The 20968-nt window shown below is 45.1% G+C and overlaps 1 protein-coding gene and 1 long non-coding RNA gene across 2 annotated transcripts in view; one reads left to right on the top strand and one right to left on the bottom strand.

Annotated features, from left to right (window-relative positions):
- SPECC1 (sperm antigen with calponin homology and coiled-coil domains 1) overlaps positions 1-20968 on the bottom strand; it is a 342057-nt gene that overhangs the window by 106125 nt on the left and 214964 nt on the right. Inside the window, 2 exon segments of the mRNA XM_074263920.1 lie at positions 9319-9497; positions 12756-12829. Of these exon segments, the coding sequence (XP_074120021.1) occupies positions 9319-9497; positions 12756-12829 (253 nt within the window).
- On the top strand, positions 15711-20596 carry LOC141540196 (uncharacterized). Its single transcript, XR_012481478.1, has 6 exons — positions 15711-15934; positions 16089-16139; positions 16306-16426; positions 17855-18000; positions 18353-18674; positions 19532-20596. It is a non-coding gene; the product is annotated as an uncharacterized LOC141540196 (long non-coding RNA).

Below are 20968 nucleotides of genomic sequence, written 5' to 3'. Positions count from 1 at the left end.
TAAACAAAACTAAGAGCTTTGTTGATTTAAAATAAAAAACTCATATAAGGAATTTAATAATAGTCAGCATTTCTATATTACTCTAAGTTTTACAAAATGCTTTACAAATGTTATCTAATTTTATCCTTTCAACAACCCTGGGAGATACATTCTATTATCCTCATTTTACAGATGAGGAAACTAAGAATGAGAGTTCCTTACGATCACCCACCTAATAAGATAAGCTAATAAAACTGACCATTCTACCATCCCTAAGCTTCTCCCCCTTTCTTTCCGATTTTCTGGAATGCAGCTTGCTGACAGGAGTAAGGAGGGGACCCTGGTAGCCCCAGGCCCAGGCTGCCTCCTTCCCCATGTTTTGCTTCCATCATCTTGTATTTTATTTAAAAAAACAAAAAACAAACAAACAAACAAACAAAAAACCAGAACCACCAAAAAACCCTGACAAGTCTACCTTTGAAAATGCCAGGGCTACAGACAAATGGTTAATGATTAAAGGACACTCCAGAGGCTATTTGAAACAGGGCCAGGTTTATTTATCACTTCACTCTATAATTTTCACATATAAAAAGCCAGGAGCAGATACAGACGGTGCAGGGGGGCCCACGGGGCAGTGTGTCGATGAGCTGCTCACGTCCCACGTCAAAGCAGTGGGCAGCCTTCTTGGCACGAGCTCGCTCTGAGCATCCTCCTCCTAGGGAGATGGCAAAGCTGCCCGAACCACAAATGGAGGCAGTTTCGGAACCGTGTGTGCAGAAGCTTCTGAAACCTATCTTCAGATGGCCCGGAGAGAATTTTTAGTGATTCTCCACTCCCCAGGCTGACACCAGGGAAAGGTTCTGCCACCCTACGCTTGCCCTGAGAAGATGCTATATACACTCTGACCCCACCTGATATGGCGGGTGGGCAATTGCTCTTGCCCCATGCATTGAATAATTAAATGCTGCAAAAAAATTAAATTAAAAAAACAAACAAAACCAAAACAAACCAAACTCTTGTTTGGCAAAGTCTGTTATGGACCAGGTTTCTATTGGGAGTTGCTGAACTTCCAGGTCTTCACCAAGGCACAGGTTCTAGGACGCTCCAGAACTTTTCACCAGCCGGTTCAGGACTTGTTCCACTTGGGGTCTGACACTGCCACCTAGTGTAGAGACTGTTAAAAAATAACCCACAGAGGTCCCAGGCAAGCTGGCTCCCTCCATCTGTTTGTTGCCTCTGGCTTTCAGTTAAGAGGAGCTCTTTTCTTCTGTTTGCTCAACTCCACCCTCTGCTGGCCATTTATGGTATCAGCTCTTGCATCCAAGCTAGGATCCCTAAGAAAAACTCTTGGAGATCAAAGTGGGGCCATCGCTTTTGCACGAGTCGAGTGGATCCGGGGTGGGGTGTCTCTTCCAGGTAAAGGGGGGAAGGGGCAGCTTCCTGGCTAGTCCAGGGCAAGTATTCACAGTATGGCTTAGTTTTGTTTAAAGCATTGTGAATTCCTAGAACATTTGTGTGAAAATGGAACCGGGGGGAAAAACACACACACGTGCCAAAACAAAACAAAATGAACAAAAAAAAAACCCTGGCCTTGGGCCGTCCACCATGCTAGAATTCCCACGTCACTTTTGCTCTTCCATGAAGATGAGTGATGGGGAACCGGGCGAAATCACGACTCACGGGCCGCTTGGCCATTGTGTTCTCGGGGTGATCCCGAGACGTCCCAGCCACGGGGTCTTTGGCATTCTTCTTCCACGTGTAACCCCAAGCTCTTGAAACTTTTCACTAGCCTCCTGTGTGCTCCAGGGGGATAATGTATCCAAAGGAATTTCTGTTTTCCTCTCAAAAAGAAAACCTGTTGCATCTTGGGAGAGAAAGGACTGAAGAAAAGGATGAAGGCTGTTAAGGCTGACCAGGGCGGTGACTCCATCCACACTGGGGTGTAACACAAACACACTGCGTTCCCACGGTGTGAGATGGTGGGAAATAACTTGGGAAATAATTTGGCTCTTTGTAAAGAAATGCTCTTTTCCTATAAAGATTTCCCTCTTCAGGCAGAAGAGGCTGAAGAGTCCAGTCATGGCAAGAGCAGCTCTTTCTGTCTTTTTCTTGCTCCGGGCTGTGCTAGCTGGCAGAGACCAGGGCACTGTGAAAACAGAAGAAAAAAAATGGGAAGGGGAGGGATGGTAAAGGCATCACACAATGTGAAGAGATCTCAGCTTTACGCCGCCTCGTTGGGGTTGGAGTGAAAATAACTTATCTGAGGAAGGGGAAAAAACAAAAAACAAAACCTGTGCCTAAAAGAGAGCCCGATGGAGGCTCTTCTCTGGGGGGTAACCCACCAGCCAACGCCAGAGCCAAGAGCCTTCCCACTGGGTCCCACCAGTGAACAATGCTGTGGGGAGGGCATGTCCAAGGAGAAGATGTCCACCTAGGCAGAGGTTTGTGTAGTTCTGTATTGTCCTGGTGAGGTCTAGAGGGTCTACAGCAGGGGGGTCTTAACCTGGGGTCTTTGAGCCTGATTTAACACAAACACACATGTGTGTGTGCATGTATGCACATAATGTGTATGTGTGTATGTCTTGTACTTTATAGATGTATATATTCTGTTACATATATAATGTGTGACCTGTGGCAGAACTTTCTGAGCTCATATTGGTCTGCTCAGCCACAATCAAACACGTCGTACCTTAGCCCCAACATAGATATCATTTTGGACCTTTTCAAGAATGAAGGACAATCAATCAATATTTTAAATAAATGCGTGTGTATATGTGTGTGAGGGGTAGGCAATCAGGGGTAAGTGACGTGCTCAGGACCACTCAGCTATAAGTGCCTGAAGCCAGGTTGGAACTCAGATCCTCCCTTACTGCGCCACCTAGCTGCCCCATACATATTTTTATAAAATAATATATTACAAAATACATGTAACAGAGTACCAATTATGCTGATATACAGTTAACATATTTATGTAGTAAATATATGTAACTATATAAAAACATATATGACTGTATACATAAACATAAAACTGTATTTCAATATAATTGGCTTTCTTTGTAATCCGAGACATTTTATTTTATGTACTGAAAACTATGATTCTGATAAGGGGTCCGTAGCTTCACCAGACCAACTATCCCAGGGATCCATGACACAGTGAAAGTCTGGGACCTTTAAGCTATGGAAGCAGGGTAGACAAGAATTTATTAAAAATCACTTTGTCTGAAATCTCTCAAAAGCACTGAGGAATGCTGTTTACAATTCCATTACTGGAGAAATCTGAAATATATATAGGTGTGGATACAGTTTTATATTTATAGATGTATCTAGATACATATCTAGCTTTCTAACCATTCATCTATCTATTTACCTATCTTTCTAACTATCCATCTACCTATTCATCCATCCACCTATTTATCTATTTGTTTATTTATCTATTCATCCCTCTACCTACCTATCTTTCTAACCATCTGTCTATTCATCCATCCTTCTATGCATCTATTTATCTATCTACCTATTCATCTATCCATGTATTTAGCTATCTCTCCATCTACCTATCCTTCTATTCTAATCATCCATTGATCTAATCATCCATCCATGCATCTATTTAACTTTCTGACTATCCATCTACCTATTCATCCATCCATCTATCCCAATATTTATCAATCTATTCATCTTTTATCTTTCTATCTCCTACCTACCCACCCATCTATCCATCTGTCTGTCTATCCAAATAATCTCTCCATCTATCTGTGTATCTGCCTGGAGTGAATAGTGGTTTCATTTGTATGAAGGACTCCAGAGAGGAAACTCTCTGTCGATGCTCTGGACACTTGCCCTCTGCAATTTACCTGCTTGTAGCAATGCGTCAGTGATTTCATTAAGTTAGGGAACTCCAGGTGGAGAGATACCCCATAGAGACACAGAAGAACTCCCATCAAGAAGGGAAGTTCCTTGAGAGCAGGGGCTACTTCATTTTAGCCTCTGTGTCCCTGTCGTGTAATAAGTGCACAGATGCTTAGCATTTAATCAAATGTCTATTGATTGATTATCAGCTGTGGTCTGTGATCTGTGTCAGAGGCAGAAACTGAAATAGAAGAAGGGTTAGTAGAGAAGAAAAGAAATGACAGATCCCTCTACATTCCTATCAGAGGAAAGAATGTGTGTGTGTGTGTGTGTGTGTGTGTGTGTGTGTGTGTGTGTGTGTGTGTGTAAATATATTAGAATCTCAGTGGCTCATCTGGGTTGTAGGTGGCGGCTTCCCAGGGGACCCCAACAAGCACTGGACCTTCTCCACGGGGGAGTCAGAGCATCTATTCCAAAAGCTCCTCCTCAGAGGAGCTGGGGCGCGTATCCAAAGCAGGTTCAAGGATTTACCTCCATCTTCCTCGTCTCTCCTTTTTGGCAGCAGGAGAGCTGCCGAAAGCTCAGTCAGACACAACAGCTGCAAGAAAGACACAGAAGGGGCCACACATTGGCGCACACAGACCGGACACCGGGGCTTCGCACAGACGCAGACGGACGAGGTGGAAGCTTTAGTTTCGGGAGAGTTCACGTGTCGTGTACTGTCTGCCAGGCTGCGTACTTGAGAAGTGACAAAAGAAGGAAATGTACAGAAAAAAAAGAAAGAGAAGGAAAGAAAGAAACAGGATCCATGGGGTGGGCCACGCTTCTTGTTTTGAATTTCAGGCTTTTTTTTTTTTTTTTTTAAACGACCTGCTCAACTGATAGGATTGTGATTTATGTGATGATTGGTTTTGCATAACTTTTCTTCTTCCCTTCATTACAAGGGAAGGATGGAAGGGGTTGGGAAGGAGAAAAGGGGCATCCATAAAAACCTTTAAAATGCAACTATAGGCAGCAAAAATAAATAAAATATTGGTCAATGATTATTTTTTAAAATTCTTTCATACTGCTAGGAAAAAAAAAAAACAAAAAACAGCATACTCCTTTAACATAATTATTTCCCCTGTCATTCCTTCTTTGATACAAATCTGATACCATACAATAACGATGTACATGCATGAGCCTAGAAAAAGTGGTGCTCAATCATTTGCAATGACTGAAATACATCTTAAATGCTACCATGCTTTTGGAATGGGTACACATGTGGTCATTCAGTCATTTTTCAATTGGGTCTAACTTCATGATCTGATTTGGGGTTTTCTTGGCAGAGATACTGGAGTGGTTTGCCATTTCCTTCTCCAGATCATTTGACAGATGAGGAAACTGAGGCAACAGGATTAAGTGACTTGCTCAGGGTCACACAGCTAGGAAGTATCTAAGGTTGACTTTGAACTCATGAAGAGGCGCCTTCTTGACTTCAGGCCTGGCACTCTATCCACTGCAGAGCCCTGTTTCCCTTTGTTAGCCACGTCAGTTTCCCTTACAGATGTTAGCCAGTGTTTATATACAAATCTTTTTGGTGACTTAACGGAATTCAGGGCAAGTTTCTTAATCTGGGGTCTTGGTTATTAAAAAAAAATTATTAAAATTAAAAAATATGTTGATAACTATTTCAGAATAATGGTGGCTGTGGGTTTTCTTTGATGCCCTGAACATGATTTTGTGCAGGAGCCTACAAGCTTCATCTCACTGCCTGACAAAGGGGCCCCATGATACATAAGCAGTGTTAAAGAACTCTTCCTGCTTTCATATGGAGATAAGTCAGGCATTTAAACACTTAAAGAAAGGTCGGTTTTTTCCATTCTTCCTTTCTCCTTTCCTTTCCTTAACCTCAAATGCCTCAGCAAAAAGGGAAAAAAAAAAAAAAAAAAAAAAAAGTGGTTTGGTCAAATGACATTTGGAACCGAAGAACCATTACTAGGAGTGAAAATGAGGCCAGTGGTATGGACGACAGGTAGAATGAAGGGGGAGCATGGGGTGACACCATGTCATGCTTGCTGGGGTGGCTCAGGGGAGAAAAAGTCAGGGTGTAGGAGCTGCCTCGGTCTCCCCACCTGCTAGCTTCCTTCCTATAATCCTGGAGAGTTAGGAGCTACCCCTGTGATTTCACTGGCAGAGAGCACTCCTACCAATGCAAGTCAAGACTTTCTCTGCAAATTTATCATCTTGGAAATTTCCCCGGGGGCACTGAACTCCTAAGTAAGTCACTCTTCACGGGTCAGAGGTGCATCTTGACGCTGGGTCTTCCTGAGATATGAGGAGCTAGGTGTGCCATTTCAATTTCTTAATCGTAATAATTTATTTTTGCCACCAAATAGAGACCAGCCTCACTTGCTTTTACTTTGCTAAAAAATCCCCTAAATATAGTCGACAGCACCTTTGAAATTCAGTGCCTTTGGATAAAGTCCCAGTTGCCGAGTCCTAGTTACTACTGCTTTGCCATCTTATCTCTCTCTGAAGTACCAGTGATTTTAGGACTAAACTCTTTTTTAAGCTAACTCAGTAACAAATGCTAATTTTCACCCAGACCCAGAGATTTCAGCCACACCTCTGCAACGCTATGTGGACTCGACACTCCCCAAAGAGGTCCCTTTTGCAAAATTGGAAAGTGAATGAGACTGATGTTGGTTTTTTTCTTGGGGCGCCTTCCTGGAGGTCCTTACCTTTCTTTCAGAGGCTGTGCTTGGAAGAATTCACCGGGACCTTTTCTGTGAGTTTCCTGGCTGTGGCTGAACCAAGAATGATTCATTATGCCTCCCTGGACAAAGGCTACAATTCAGGGTTCCAGCCAAGAATTCATTTAGCCAGAGTGGAAATGCTAAAGTAGCTGCATGGGGGCCCCGGGGGACCATGCTGGGCTCCGCTTCTTGCTCCTGTGGTGCATTCAGGAAGCGGCCGAGCCATTGTCAGCCTCCAAGGAGCAGCCACCTCTTGGGAGGAGGGCATTTTGCCAAGGGAGCCTGCCATCAGACAGGAAACCATCGCTGGGAAGCATTGTCTGATGATCTGCCAAGAGCGGGGCCCGTCAACGCAACAAGACGCAAGGGGACGCGGGGAGGCTCAAACGGAGTTCAGTAGCATGTCACACTGGAGAGGGGGGCCCGGCCCTGAAACTGGGGGCTGGAGGAGGGGGCCGAACTTCCACAATATAGGAATCAGACAGCCTTGAGAGGGCTGCAAGGAAAGCATCCTGTCTTGAACAATGGCCGTGAGGCTGAAGGTCTAGGGAGGCCTAAATTAAGTCCTAAAATGTCCACTTGTATTTAAAGATCCATATTTCACTGCAATTTTCAGGTTCTATTCATGGATTCCAGCCTGTTTCCTATAGATTATGCTACAAATGAAGTTCTCTCCAAATGATCTCTTGGGTTTTCTCTACCTCCAAGACTAATTTGTTACCATTTCCTCCAGCTGCTAGCACTTTCCCTCTCAAAATTACTTTGTACTTAGACATATATATGCATATTCACGCACACACACATACATGTATGGATATATTAAATTGTATTTGTGCACATAGACATGTGTGTGTACATGTTAGTACGGAGATAGCAAAACATCTTCTCCCTGACAGAGCGAAAGCCCCCCTGAGGGCAGCCCCCATTGTTTCCTTTTTGCCCTTGTCTCTCCAGCCCCTTGCACCTAGTAGGTGGCCCATAATTGCTTGTCAGGTGGCTGATTAAATATGATTAAGCATTGGAAGTTAGGCCTTTGGGTTCTATTTAAAAAACAGAGTAGAGAAGCAAGACAGACAGACAAGGAAACAGAGAGGCAGACATATAAAAGCCAACGCAGATCAGCCCCATGACTAACAGCTCGTCGGGGGATACGATCTGGCTCTGTGACCCCCAAGACTTCTCTCGGGGCTTAAGAAGTAACTCTGAGGGGATCCTGTGTCTCTTCCAGTAGAGTGGATCTCCCCTGAAGAGGGACTGTTTGGTTTATATCTTTGCATCTCCTGGGCCTGGGGTGGGCCATGGCACTTTATAGCTACTTATTAAATTATAAAGCCAGATGCCTACTTTTTTTTTTAATTCCTCCATTTCTTCTTAATCCTTTCTGGAATCGTAGATTCAACAGTAGAGTTGGAAAACTGGAATAATGAGGGGCTAATTAACTTAGGCCTCAACAGACCTTTAAGGGCCGTTATTCCATTCTCTAAAGTCTCCAAAAGTCATGAAAATGGGAATTTGAGTTCATAAGATCACAGATTTGGGGCCAGAAGTGATCTCAAGAGATCATACTAATCCAACCTCCACATTTACCAGATAAGGAAATCGAGGACCTGCCTGCCTTCGGAGTCTCCCCACTACTCTCTTGTTGCATCCCCAATAAACCCCCGCTTTGGACTCTGCCAGTGATAAGAAAGGGCCAAATTCCGCAGCCTGTTTTCTAGGCCAAACGACTGCCAGGCATCTGAACCTTGGAAAAGAATGACTACGAGTAATTTCCTGAGCTTGAGGACCCCAAAGTAATAACATTTATTCCTGACCATAAAAAGGAAAACTCTTAAGATTTTATTAGTCCCATGGTGAGTGCAAAATAATGTAGTAAGGAGCTTTTATTTTTAACACGGTCATCAGTGTCCATCTGCTCTCTCTCGAACCATTTCCAGCTGCCTCTCTTTCCCTCTTGGGTGCAAGAGTTTTATGGGATGGAGTAGGCGCAGTCTCTCCTGCTCAAAGACACGAGGATAGCGAGATGAAGCCCTGGCTAGGATCCCTCCCTAAGTTGTAATTTCCTCACGTTACAAATAATGTTGATTTCTTCCCTGGAGCATCTCCTGGTGAGGAGCTCCCTCTTCTAATGCTGAGTAAATGGACCTTCTCTGGGATGGGGTCTTTGAGAGCTGCCCAGAACACTGAAGCCTAAATGATTGGCCCGGGATCACACAGCCAAGGGGAGGACTCTTTCTGGCTCCAGAGTTAGCTTAATCAACTATAAACAATCAATTTCTTTCATAGTCTCTTTTTTTATTTTTTTAATGGAATAGGTCACTTTAAAAGGCCTCATACTGATTCTAGAAAATGAGTGTGACCCAAGGGAGGAAGGATGAACCGTTCTACCAGACAATGATCCTGCCTCAGAACCAATCCCGTCTTCCTGCTAGGGCAGAGCCAGAACATGGCCGTGCTACAGGATCCTAAAGCATCCTCTCCCTAGAGTTACGGGCCGTACCAAGATGGAGGCCACAGCGAGGACTACGGCTGTCCTCCCTCCCAGGGAGCTGTTCTCGGCTAGATCCCTCGAGGGCGCTTAGGTGCTGTGAGGGCCCTAGGGGGCTGGCGAAGACCCCCCCAGAAAGAGACAGAGAACATTTCACAGAGAGCGACACAGAGCCTCCTGAGCCACACGCACATCTGCAAGGCTGGCGATGGAGCCTGGACTGCGTGCGTGTTAGCGCTCTCGGAGCCAGAGCCCTGGGCACAGACCAACCTGCTGTTCCCCTGCACGGCCCCCAACTCCTTCTGCAGTTTCGCGTTCTTCTCCTCTTCCTCCAGCAGCTTCCTCTTGACCGAACGGAGCTCCTGCTGAGCCTCGCACTTGATGTCGTTGGCCACCACCACGGCCGTCTGGAGGTCCGCTTGGAAACGCCTCCATTCTTCCGTCTCCTCCTGCAGAAGAGAGAGGGGGACAGTCAGGCATCTGCTGGGGGGGAGAGCCGCCCCTGCCCTCCTAGGTGCTGGATTATCACGAAATCCAGATCAAGACCCGGGGAGAACATCCAGGCCGACCCTCTCATTGGGCAGTGAAGGAAACGGTCCTGAGTCAGCAGGGAACCCGGGAGAACATCCAGGCCGACCCTCTCATTGGGCAGTGAAGAAAACGGTCCTGAGTCAGCAGGGAACCCGGGGCTATCCAGGCCGGCCTTCTCACTGGGCAGTGAGGGAAACGGTCCTAAGACAGAAGGGAGCCTACGGAGAACATCCAGGCCGGCCTTCTCACTGGGCAGTGAGGGAAACGGTCCTAAGACAGAAGGGAGCCTAGGGAGAACATCCAGGCCGACCCTCTCATTGGGCAGTGAGGGAAACGGTCCTAAGACAGAAGGGAGCCTAGGGAGAACATCCAGGCCGACCCTCTCACTGGGCAGTGAAGGAAACGGTCCTAAGACAGAAGGGAGCCTAGGGAGAACATCCAGGCCGACTTTCTTACTGGGCAGTGAGGGAAACGGTCCTGAGTCAGCAGGGAACCCGGGGCCATCCAGGCCGACCTTCTCACTGGGCAGTGAGGGAAACGGTCCTAAGACAGAAGGGAGCCTAGGGAGAACATCCAGGCCGACCCTCTCACTGGGCAGTGAGGGAAACGGTCCTGAGTCAGAAGGGAGCCCAGGAGCCAACCCCCTTATTTAGCAGAAGAGGAAAATGAGATCCAAACACTAAGTGATTTCACATAAGTGAGAGCATCATAATTTTAGAGCTGGAAGAGAATTCAGAGAGAAAATTAAGTCTCTTTTCTTCCTGAAAGTTACCTGGACAATGTCTTGGGGTGGCTTTTTAAGGAGGCTAATAAGACTTTTTTTTTTTTTTTTTTTTTTTTTTAAAGAGCACGTGGAACTTTTATGTAAATTAAATGTCTGTACAATAGATAGTTTTTCATGAAGAAATTAAACATGCTCCCAAAGAACGGCTCAAGTTTACAGAACTCTTTATCACATCATTGGCTTCCATTTCTTAGAAAAACCTTCTGTTATTATTGTAAGTAATATGTAATTACTGAATTACAATGTCCACTCTTGGAACAAGGTGAGAAAAAAAGCACCTTTTCTTTTCTTTCTTTTTTTTTTTTTTTTGTGTGCAGAGATCAGGGCCTATGGATGTGGAGAATGGCAAATGCTGTTTTAAATTTGGTTTTAATATTAATTAATAATAATTAGTAGTTTTAATGAATTGCATTTATCTTGTTTCCTTTTTTATTCTTTGTTACAAAAGACAACTTATGGTAAGGGAATAAAATGAGGTGAATATGGCAGTACAAGGAATGTAAAAACAAAGAATATCAATAGAAATTTAACTATTTTAAATGAGGTTCTTCCACCCCTACCCTCGAAAGAAATGAATTCTTTTTTTGGGAAAAAAAAAAAAAAAACCTTCAGCAAATAAACCCTAGCCGTGTTATCTGAAGTGAACTCCCTAACCCCTTCCCTACTTTATCTTTGTGCTCACTGATGCCTTCTCAACTAATTGTTCTGCTCTGAATCCCTTCTTATCCACATCCATAAATATCCAGATACATAAATAACTAGGCTCACCTTGGAGGAGCCCAGCACCCAGCCCAACTGGACATAGGAAGATTTCCATACGGATTCTCACATAGAATTCCAGCCTAAATTCGAGTTATCACTAGTTCTGGTTAGATTCAGTTTCACCTATTATTAAGTGCCCATGGCATGCAAAGTCCTATGTTTCAGCTGGGAGGCCGATGAGGACAGGAAGGCCCGGAGCTGGGAGGGACCTCACTTGACAGCTGAGGAAGTTGTGTGTGGTCACCCAGGGAGGACATGTCAGGGCGGGCTTGAAGCTCCTTCCTCCACCTACAGGCCCTCTCTCCATTGGCGTCACATTAGCCAAGTTCTGTTGGGCCATCCACATGGAAATGACACACAATGATGACCTCCTTTGGGCCACCGCCTGTAGTCTATCAGTAGGAAGCACTTCCCAATTGAAGGGAATTCTGATCCTACTATAAAAACAGGATTCTTTTCTTCTCCTCCCAACAAAGCCCAGAAACCACCCACCCAAAGGCCCATTGCAGCTCTCTATCTTATCTCTCTCTTCCCCTTTCCCTCCGGTCATCCCAGCCATGGAAATGCGTGGTCATCAGAGCCCTTCCTCCGGTATCTGCTGTTAACTGGCTGTGTGAGATTGGGAGAAACACTTTCCCCATCCCGGATTCTCTCAAATGAGGAAAAGAAATGTTCAAGTCCCCTCCAGTTTTAGCCCATTTAAGTCCAGATCTTTCTATCTCCTCTGGGGATTTCAACCATGGGATCTCTTCCTCCTCTGGGAGCCCTCTTCCTCTGGCTCTCCGGCTCATAGGTGGACTCCCTACAGTTCACTTTAGAACTTGCAGAGATGAGTTACTAATAACCTTTCCCCCAAACAGGTATATTTTTGTATCTTCTCCAGTGTTATTGTTCTTCCTCGGATTTTGGAGCTCTTGGGAGTATTTCTCCCCTACTCCCACCCCCTGAATTACTGCAAGTTAACCCAGAGACAGCCAGATGGCTCAGCAGATAGAGGGGAGCAGAGCGGGAGTCGGGAAGACCAGAGTTCAACTCTGACTCAGACATTTATTAGCTGGGCGACCACCCTGTTTGTCTTAATCTGCTGGAGAAGGAAAGAACAATCCATTCCAGCATCTTTGCCCAGAAAACCCCACTGGGGTCACAAAGAATCAGATATGACTGAACAGCCACAGATATGGAGGCAACCATATCCCGTCCATTCAGAAAGGACCTTAAAGCATATCCTAAAACACACAGACATCCCAAAGCCTCAATGGGTCACCAGTCCATCAGTCTCACTCAGGCACCCTGCTGAGGCTCCGAAGGTGACATCTTAGGAGAAAGAAATCAGGATAGGGAGAGGACCTCCCATATATCACTGATCCAGGGAACCCAATGATCACAAACGCCATCTGCCAATGGAGGGCTACATCTCTTCTGCCATTTATAGTCTTGGAGTAAGTGTCAGAGGCAGACCTTGAACCCGGGCCCTCCTGGTTATTCTCCACTACTGTCTCTATGAGAAGAAAGGGAAAGCTCAAGAGAAGAGTGTGAGTTAAGGTAACCCGAAGGCTTATTTGCCAGGGCCTAGCACAAGCTCCCCATGACAGATAAGGGACATATATCCTGGGCCCGCAGTCCGGCTCACCTTTATCTGCTTTGTGAGAGCCTTGAGCTGCCGCTCCAGGTCCAGCTTCTGTTCCTCAAGCTTCATTACGTTATCTAGAGAGAAGATGGGACTGTTGTGAGATACTCTTGATTCAGACCAACAGGCTCCAACTGACCAGGGATGTCACTTCAAATTTTTACACTCTCCCAAAATGGCTTTTGATTTTAATGGGGGAAAGATGGTCCTTCTATAAGAAATGTGGGGAAGAGGAGGGTCAAAAATGCCTTTGAAGATTATCCATTGGTCCCTGGAGAAGATGCAAGCAAACGTAAGGCTTTCCATCCATTTAAAGGGATTCCATCCAAGGGCTGGAGATACAAAGAAAAAACAAAAACAGCCCCTCCGTAGAGGAGCTGACACTTTAATGGGAGAAATAACCTGTAACTAGGATAGAGAGGAAATGGAAAGTACCCTCAGAAGGGAATGTATCAGGACCAGGGAAGACCCAGGAAGGACTCCTGTAGAAGGTGGGGTTGAGCTGAGTCTGGAAGGAAGCCAGGAAATCTAAGGAATGAAGATGGGGAAGGGAGAGCATTTCAGACATGGATCATTGTGTGCGACATGGGAGAGGGTAATGAGCAATTTATATTTCATCCGAACCCACTGGAGTTGCCTGAGTAAGAGGGTGACACTCAAACCTAAACTTTTGGAAAATTTCATTGGCCAAGAAACCCAACTGGGAAACCATATTCTAGCTACCCCAGGACTAATTTGCAATTGTCCCAATGGTCCATTTGTGCCTAATAATTAATAACAACAACAACAACAACAATAATAACAACAACATTGTGCTTTAAGTTTACCCAAAATTTTGCCTATATTAACTCATTTGCACTTCAATAGCCTTGTGAGATAAATACTACTGTTATTCCCATTTTAAGATGAGGAAGCTGAAGCAGGGAGACATGCCCAGGGTCACTGAGGCAGCATTTGAACTTCCTGACTCTAAATTTAGGGCTCTAATAATTGGTGCATTTATGTAGGACTTTTAAGATTTGCAAAGCACTTTACATATGTTTATCCTCACAACCATGCTGAGAGATAGGAAAGGACTTTTATTATTATTCCCACAAAAAGAGACACTTCATTTTTCTTTTTAAAGATCTGAGCAAGCAGCAGAGTATGATAGGAAGAGTACAAAATGATAGCTTGGAGATGTGGCTTCTGGCCCTAACTTGAAATGTTGACCAGAATTTATCCCGCTATTTGGGATTCTGATAAATGGCATTAAACTAACGGATCTCTAGGGCCTCTTTCAATCTCTACCAAAGGGCCGGCAGCTGACTTCCAACCATCTACAGTCATGCAAATGGATGGATTTAAAGATCCACACTTAATTCAAGCAGCATTGCTTTAGCTCTTTTTGCATGCTGGGAGACGGTGTCTATCTCTCCAAGGACTTTTATGTTGCATTTCTTCTCCTAATGAGTCTTCCTGCCCCCAGTTTTTCCCCTCTCTAAGGTATCCGCTAATCAGCTGCTAACTTGATTTTCCAGAAGTGGGAGTCACTCTCCTTTCACAAACTGCAGTGGCTCCCTATTGCCTCTAGGAATAAATACAAACCATTATGTCTGCCATTTAGAGCCTTTTACAAGCTGCTCTTTGAGAAATCTCCTGAGGAGATACAGTATTAAAAGTAGGTTTAATAAAGGTAAATTAGAGGCCCACCAGACCAGATGATCTCTCGACATGAAGGTTTAAGAAGGTTCCTTATATGGGACAAGGCTAGACAAAGTGATTTCTAAAGTCTCATTCAACTTAGAATCCAAGATTCTAAACAGAGACAATCAAACACGGTGAGGAAAAAACTCCGGCCTTCTTCTGTACCTTACATAATACTCTCTCCCCTCTCCTTTGCTTTGCTCTGGTCTTATGCGTTCACCTCCTTAAAATCTCCCTGTCTTTCAAAGCTCAGATGAAGCATCACCTCCCACATGAAACCTTTCCAGACAGGCCCCCCCCCCTCCACCAGCAGCCTTTCACCTTTCCTCCATTGCCTTAATTTCCCGACTCCCGACCATGGCTTAGTGGAGAGAAAGCTGGCCTTGGAGTTAGGAAAACCTGGCCTACCTCTGTCCTTCTCAGGGCCCCAGAAGCCCCCCAAAAGCAGGTGCTGATGTAACTGGTAAAGGGCCCACTTTCTATTCCCAGCTGGGAGTCCCCTACGGCGGCGGCACCAGTGGGGCCATGTGTGGACGTTTCAATCATTTCTGACTCTTCATGACCCCATCTGGTGTCTTCTCAGCAAAGACACTAGAGTGGCTGCCATTTCCTTATCTAGCTCATTTTACAAATACGGAAATTGAGAAAAAGGGATCAAAACTATTTTTTTAAAAAGTACCATCCACCTACTCACATATTAACTGAGAAAACTGCAATTTAACATTATGGTTTTTCTATTATATTTTTAAAAATTTTGTTAACTATTTCCTCGTTATGCTTTAAGACTCTGGCCAACAGCTGATGTGTTTTAAGGCACATGCAATCTGGTCTAGCATTTGCCACTTCTGCTTAACACAGATGAAATCATACATGGGGTCCGCCAAAATGTCATTTTAGAGACACTTTACGTAGAAACATGGTTTCTCTCTGTAGAAAGTAAGCTTCTTGAGGGAAGGGGCTCTATCTTTTTTATCTTTGTACCTTTGGTCTCTAGCATGATACCTAGTATATAGTAAGTGCTTAACAAATGTTTGCTCTTTGCATATAGCTGCCTTGAAGTAAGTTGCCCATTCATAAAGCTAGGCCGCTCCTTCAACACCCATGGAATCACGTCCTCTAGATCTTTTCTAGACCTTCCCTGCTGGATCCTTCTATTCCCCACTTATAGAATGGGGTGCTCGGTAGCCAATCGCCAGCATCTCCCTTCTTGTGACATCAGAGATGGGAAAACAATCAGACATCCATTCCGAGAAGCCCCGGTGCCCCGGAAGCTCCCTTCCTCCCACATCACTGAGCCACCCAGGTCTCCTCGCCACGGGAGGAGGCAGGAGCCTGGAGGACGCGGGGCCGCCAAGTCCCCCAGCACTATGCTTCCTGCTGCCACTCCCGAGGCCCGGCGGGCCCAGCAGCCCCAGGATCCTCGGTGTGTCCTGGCCATCCCAGCCCTTGGTTAGCTTCGTGTGCACTTTCCTTGGCTCCAAGATACATCAGATTAGGCAAAATGTCTTTTCTTATGTTAAAAAAACAAAACACAACAAAACAAAACCCCACATAATAATGGCCTATTTCTTCTTCACATCACTGAAGCACAGAACTACAGCTTTAGAGCTTGGATCAAAATGAGCTCAAAAAAAATTTGTCCTTTTACAGATGGGGAAACTGAGGTTGAGGAGTTGAGACTTGCACAGGATCACACAACTAGTAAGTATCTGCGGCTGATTTGATTTCAGGTCTTCCCGAAGCTAGGTGCACTCTGTCTGCCGTTCTGCTTCGATGCTCTGACATGAGCCGGGTGGTGGCTGTGGGGCCTCCAGTCCAACAGTTCTTCCACTCTCCTTTGACTTCCCCTTTGTGTTTTCTTTTTCAGCTTATGTTCTGTGCCTCCCTTTGTAACTGTGGCAAAAAAAATGGGGTCCAAGCTCCCAGAGAGAGCTCACTCCTTAGGGGACACCGGACTCGGATGCCCAGGGAAGAGCGCTTCCATGCAGGTGCACCTTGAGACTCTGGCTTGCAGCCTCTGGTTCCCCATCATACAAGGGAAGCCTCAGCAAGATTCCAAGGTTAAGATATAGGGAGACCCTGCAGCCCTGATAGCTAAAGTGTGAATGACTACAGAGTAGATGAGTTTTGTCATTTGGGGCTTTAATTTCCTGGCCTCCTCTTCGAAGGTGAAATCAGTGGTCCTCTCTGATCTCCAGACTCTCTCAATCTCTCCCTTACCCATAAATATTGTGATTGTTTGGTACAAGTGTGTCACTACTATGGGGGTAGGGGAGGAGTTCTTTGTCTACAGAGATTGGGAGGGTGGAAAATTACACCCAGAAACAATAATAGCTGATACTTATAGTGTCCACTCTGTGCTAGGCACTTTACAATTATTAGCTCTGCACAATAGTCTTGGGAGGCAGGTACTATCATTATGCCCATTTAACAGAAGAGGAAACTGAGACAAACACCATCACAAAGCTAGTGAATGTTAAAGGCCACATTCGAACTCGGGTTTCTTGACTGCAGCCCAAGTACTCTAACCACTGCACCACCTTGCTGCTCCTAGAACAAAAGAAGGTAGTAGCCAGGACTTGCTAGGAGTAAAGGTAAGTAAAGCCTGCTTTTTATCTGAGAGAGTTTTAAGAAATTAGTATTGTTGAGTCTTTTTAGGGACTCTATGACCCCATCTGGGAAGGTCTTGGTGGGAATACTGCAGCAGGGGGCAGCTGCAGTGGATAGAGCACTGACTCTGAAGTCAGGAGGACCTGAGTTCAAATCTGGCCTCAGACACTTAAGACTTCCTGGCTGTGTGATCCTGGGCAAGTCACTGAACCTCAATTGCCTCAGGAAAAGGAAGAAAAAAAAATACTGGGGCAGTTTGCCATTTACAGATCAGGAAACTGAGGCAGACAGGCTCACACAGCAAGTAAGTGTCTGAGGCCAGATTTGAATTCAGGAAGATGACTCTTTTGACTTCAGACTCCTAATTAACTGCTGCATAAAGGTGATTACTGGTGGCAAGCTTATTTGAAGGAGTGGAGGAGTGTGTGTATGAACAAGGATTTAAACAACAAACTAACTACCTTCTACTTGAAAGCAATGAGTTACCAAACCAGCTCTCCACTTAATTTACAATGGAAAACACCCATTTCAAGATTAAATAAGTTTTTGTCTGGCTGCTCTATTCATTGAATTGAACTTGCTGATTTACAAGGTTCCTTTCCTCTCTGGTTTAACTCTGTGACTGTATTTCGGATTTTCTAAGCAAAGATAGTGGAGAGATTGGCGATTTCCTTCTCCGGCTAATTTTACAGGGGAGGAAACTGAGGCAGGCAGGGATGTGAGGGGCCAGGGGCTGCACTGTGCTCTATGGCACCACTTAGTTCTGATCTTGGCTCCCTGTACTGAGGGGGACGCTATTATTTCAGCAGGCTCCCTAAGCTGGAAGAAGCTTAGAATTATTGATAAGGACTGCCAGGTGCATGACCGCCTGTGGACTACCGGCTGTTTGCTTTCTGCGTCTGCAGGGGACGGACGGCCCTGATGGCTCCTAGGGATTCAGACTCAGTCCTGGGTGAGTAACCTACAGAGAAGGGATGTTAGCTACAACTGCTGCAGCCCCCAGGATGAGGGGACTGCTCCAACATCCTTCCCCTGACAGAGGGGCAGACCACAGTCCTGCCTCCTGGGCCTCTCCAGAGTGAAGGGCTATACCTAGGGATGGAGAAGTGCATTTAGGGTTAGAAATTGGGCAGAATACAGCAATGGACTTGTAGGGGAAGCTCTGGGGAGGAATGTAGCAAGCATCTCTAAGTCCTGAGGGGATTTAGAGCAGTGGGGAGATGAGGAGGGACGTTCTTTCCCCCTCAGAGTAGTAGACTCATCCCTCAAAATGGTTTTTCTAATCCTCTTCTATACCTATGCAGTTAATTAAAGAGAGGGTGAGGAACTTGAGCCTCCCCAAGGAACGTGAAGGGTTTGAATGATGGGAACTCATGCTTTGGAGATTGCTCGATTTCCAGCCATCTCACCACAGAGAGGCAATCGTGGCCAAGGTAGAGCCAAATCTGACGGATCCTCCTTGCTCTGTGACCCAAGGCAAATGACTGAACTTCTCAATGCTCCAGGTCACTCTGTAAGACCGGTTTCAGAGAAGGCGCCAATCTACCTTGGGAGAGAGAGCTCCCTACAATCACAGGCCCACTCCCTATTCTACAATTAAGTTTAATCATAAACTTAACAAACAAGGTTAGTTTAATTAACCTTGTGGCTGTGGGGAGGAGTTTAACTGATCTTGTGGCTGTAGAGAGGCTCTGGGCCCACGGACAATTTTTTAACATCTCCCTCCTTTCATTTTTGACTTGGAAGCCTCAGTTGTCACAAGCTGCTTCTGTTCTAAACACATCCCTTCTTTAGCATCCCTACTTCTCCTGGAAATCATTCAGGTTGGAATTAGGAGAGTAGGGGTCTTGCTAGCCCATCTCCAGCAGCCCCTGGGTGTGACATCAGAAATGGGGAACAGAGCAGGAGCAGCCCCTCCCTATAAAATCCACAGCCTTGACCTGAATCACTGAGCTGTCCTCATTTGGGAATGATGCAGGCCTCAAGGACCCTTGGGCATAATCGGAATAGACCAAGTCCAGAAGGTGGATGACTACTTGAGAGAATCACAGCTGACTGCCATACCCTTGGGGAGCAGGCACCATGCCCGGGGACTGGCCTGGTCATAACCTTCAGATCCCTTGTCCTCAATGGTCCCTGTCAATTGTCCCTAGTTCAGTTAATTCCATCTAGGGGCAGTGACTATCTTTGGTGGAAGCTGTTTTTTCAACAGACTGGAAGATGCCTCCATTCCTGCTTCTAGAGATCCTCAGAGGCCCCTTTCAAATATGAGATGCTATAATTATTTGAAGCTATTCAGGGCCCCAGCAGCACGGGTTAGTGGAGAGAGTCCTACTCTAGGGAATTCTAGGGAAGCCACTTAGCCACCCCCTGATGCTCCATTTGCTCAGGAGGACACAAAATGACAAAAGTCCCCTTGCAGTTCTGGGTCTAGGCTCCTATGTTACTAAAGATAACATAAAAGTCAATTAATTTTGTTGCAGACAAATGCCCCAGTAGATGAGATCTGGGCTCAGGAAGACAAGTTCAAATTGGGTTTCCAACTCCTAACTGGCTACGTGGACATGGACGCTTGCCTCAGCTACTCCCAGGGCTGTTGTGAAGATCAAATGAAATAATGTTTGTAAAATGGCTTGTAAACCTTAAAATGCTGTAGAAATGTTAGCTACAACAACAATAAGGAGGATGATAATTATTGTAATATTATACATCGAAGCAGTAGCATCACAATAATTATTTCAATGACCTCCCATTTGGAGCTCTCGGTCCAATCCACCACTGCTTCGATGCTCTCTGGGATCTGATGTCCTACTGATGTCCGTGTCCTGTCTGTTCAGCTCCACAAAACCAGATCAGCTTTCCTGATACAGCTTTCTAGCTGCAGTCGGCCATCCAGAATTAGGGGACAACAGCCTCAGCTCTGCATCGCCCATCAGTGTTCTGGATGTGTGCTAGTTACAAGGTGATTCTCATTCTTCTTTCAGTCTCACTGGACACAGAGCAATATTGTCTGGAAGTGAACTTGAACCCCAGCTTCTGGATGTCCTCTAGCATTCTCAAGTTAGCAATGGGAGCAGTCCTGCTTCATGACCCTGGAGACATCCAACCCACAGTACTCCCCAATGCATGCTCAAACCAGATTCAAATGGAATTGGGAAATGCTTTAAAAAATAAGCACAAAAACAATAGAACAAAAATAAGGTCAACATATGGTTTTCTGAGTCAACACGAGGCCTGCAAGGATGCATTTCTATATTTTGACACCACTGGATCAGACCATTAACGGATGCCATTAATGCTGACATCATGATAACCATGGGTCAGTTTTCAAAGCAACCAGAAACATGGGAATCCTCTCAAGTCTTATGCTAATTTTATTGATGAGGAAAGGGCAATACCTGAATGAAGAGAGGTATTAATCCAATTTTGCAGGTGGTGAAATTAAGAGGAAAATATTTAATAGTGGGAAGAATCAAAATTAATAGATTTTTAGTAAATTTGGAAACCCTGGGTCTGATTTTTTTTAATAAAGAGGACTTAATGAAAATTAATCAACATTTCTTTGTAGGAGTTTTTTTCACCACAAAGATAAGAAGCAAAATTAATAGACTCAGGAAACCATGGGTCTGATTAAGGACATAACTAATCAAAATTAATGAACTTCTTTGCATGAGCATGAGTTTTTTTTTCACTACAAAGATAAGACCTATTTTATATGGCAATCCGGACCAACCTGGAAAGTCTTCAAAGATAATGAGCATGAGTTTTTTTCACTACAAAGATAAGACCTATTTTATATGGCAATCCGGACCAAGTGTCTCACTTGAGCAAGAGCTTGAGTTCAAATCCAAGCTCAGGACACTTACTAGCTGTGTGACCTTGCATAACTCATCGGAGTCTCAGGATTGTTAAAAGGGTCA

This window comes from Sminthopsis crassicaudata, chromosome 4 (genome assembly GCF_048593235.1).
Source record: "Sminthopsis crassicaudata isolate SCR6 chromosome 4, ASM4859323v1, whole genome shotgun sequence".
NCBI classification, from domain to species: Eukaryota; Metazoa; Chordata; class Mammalia; order Dasyuromorphia; family Dasyuridae; genus Sminthopsis; species Sminthopsis crassicaudata.
This window is presented reverse-complemented; position numbering and strand designations above follow the sequence as displayed.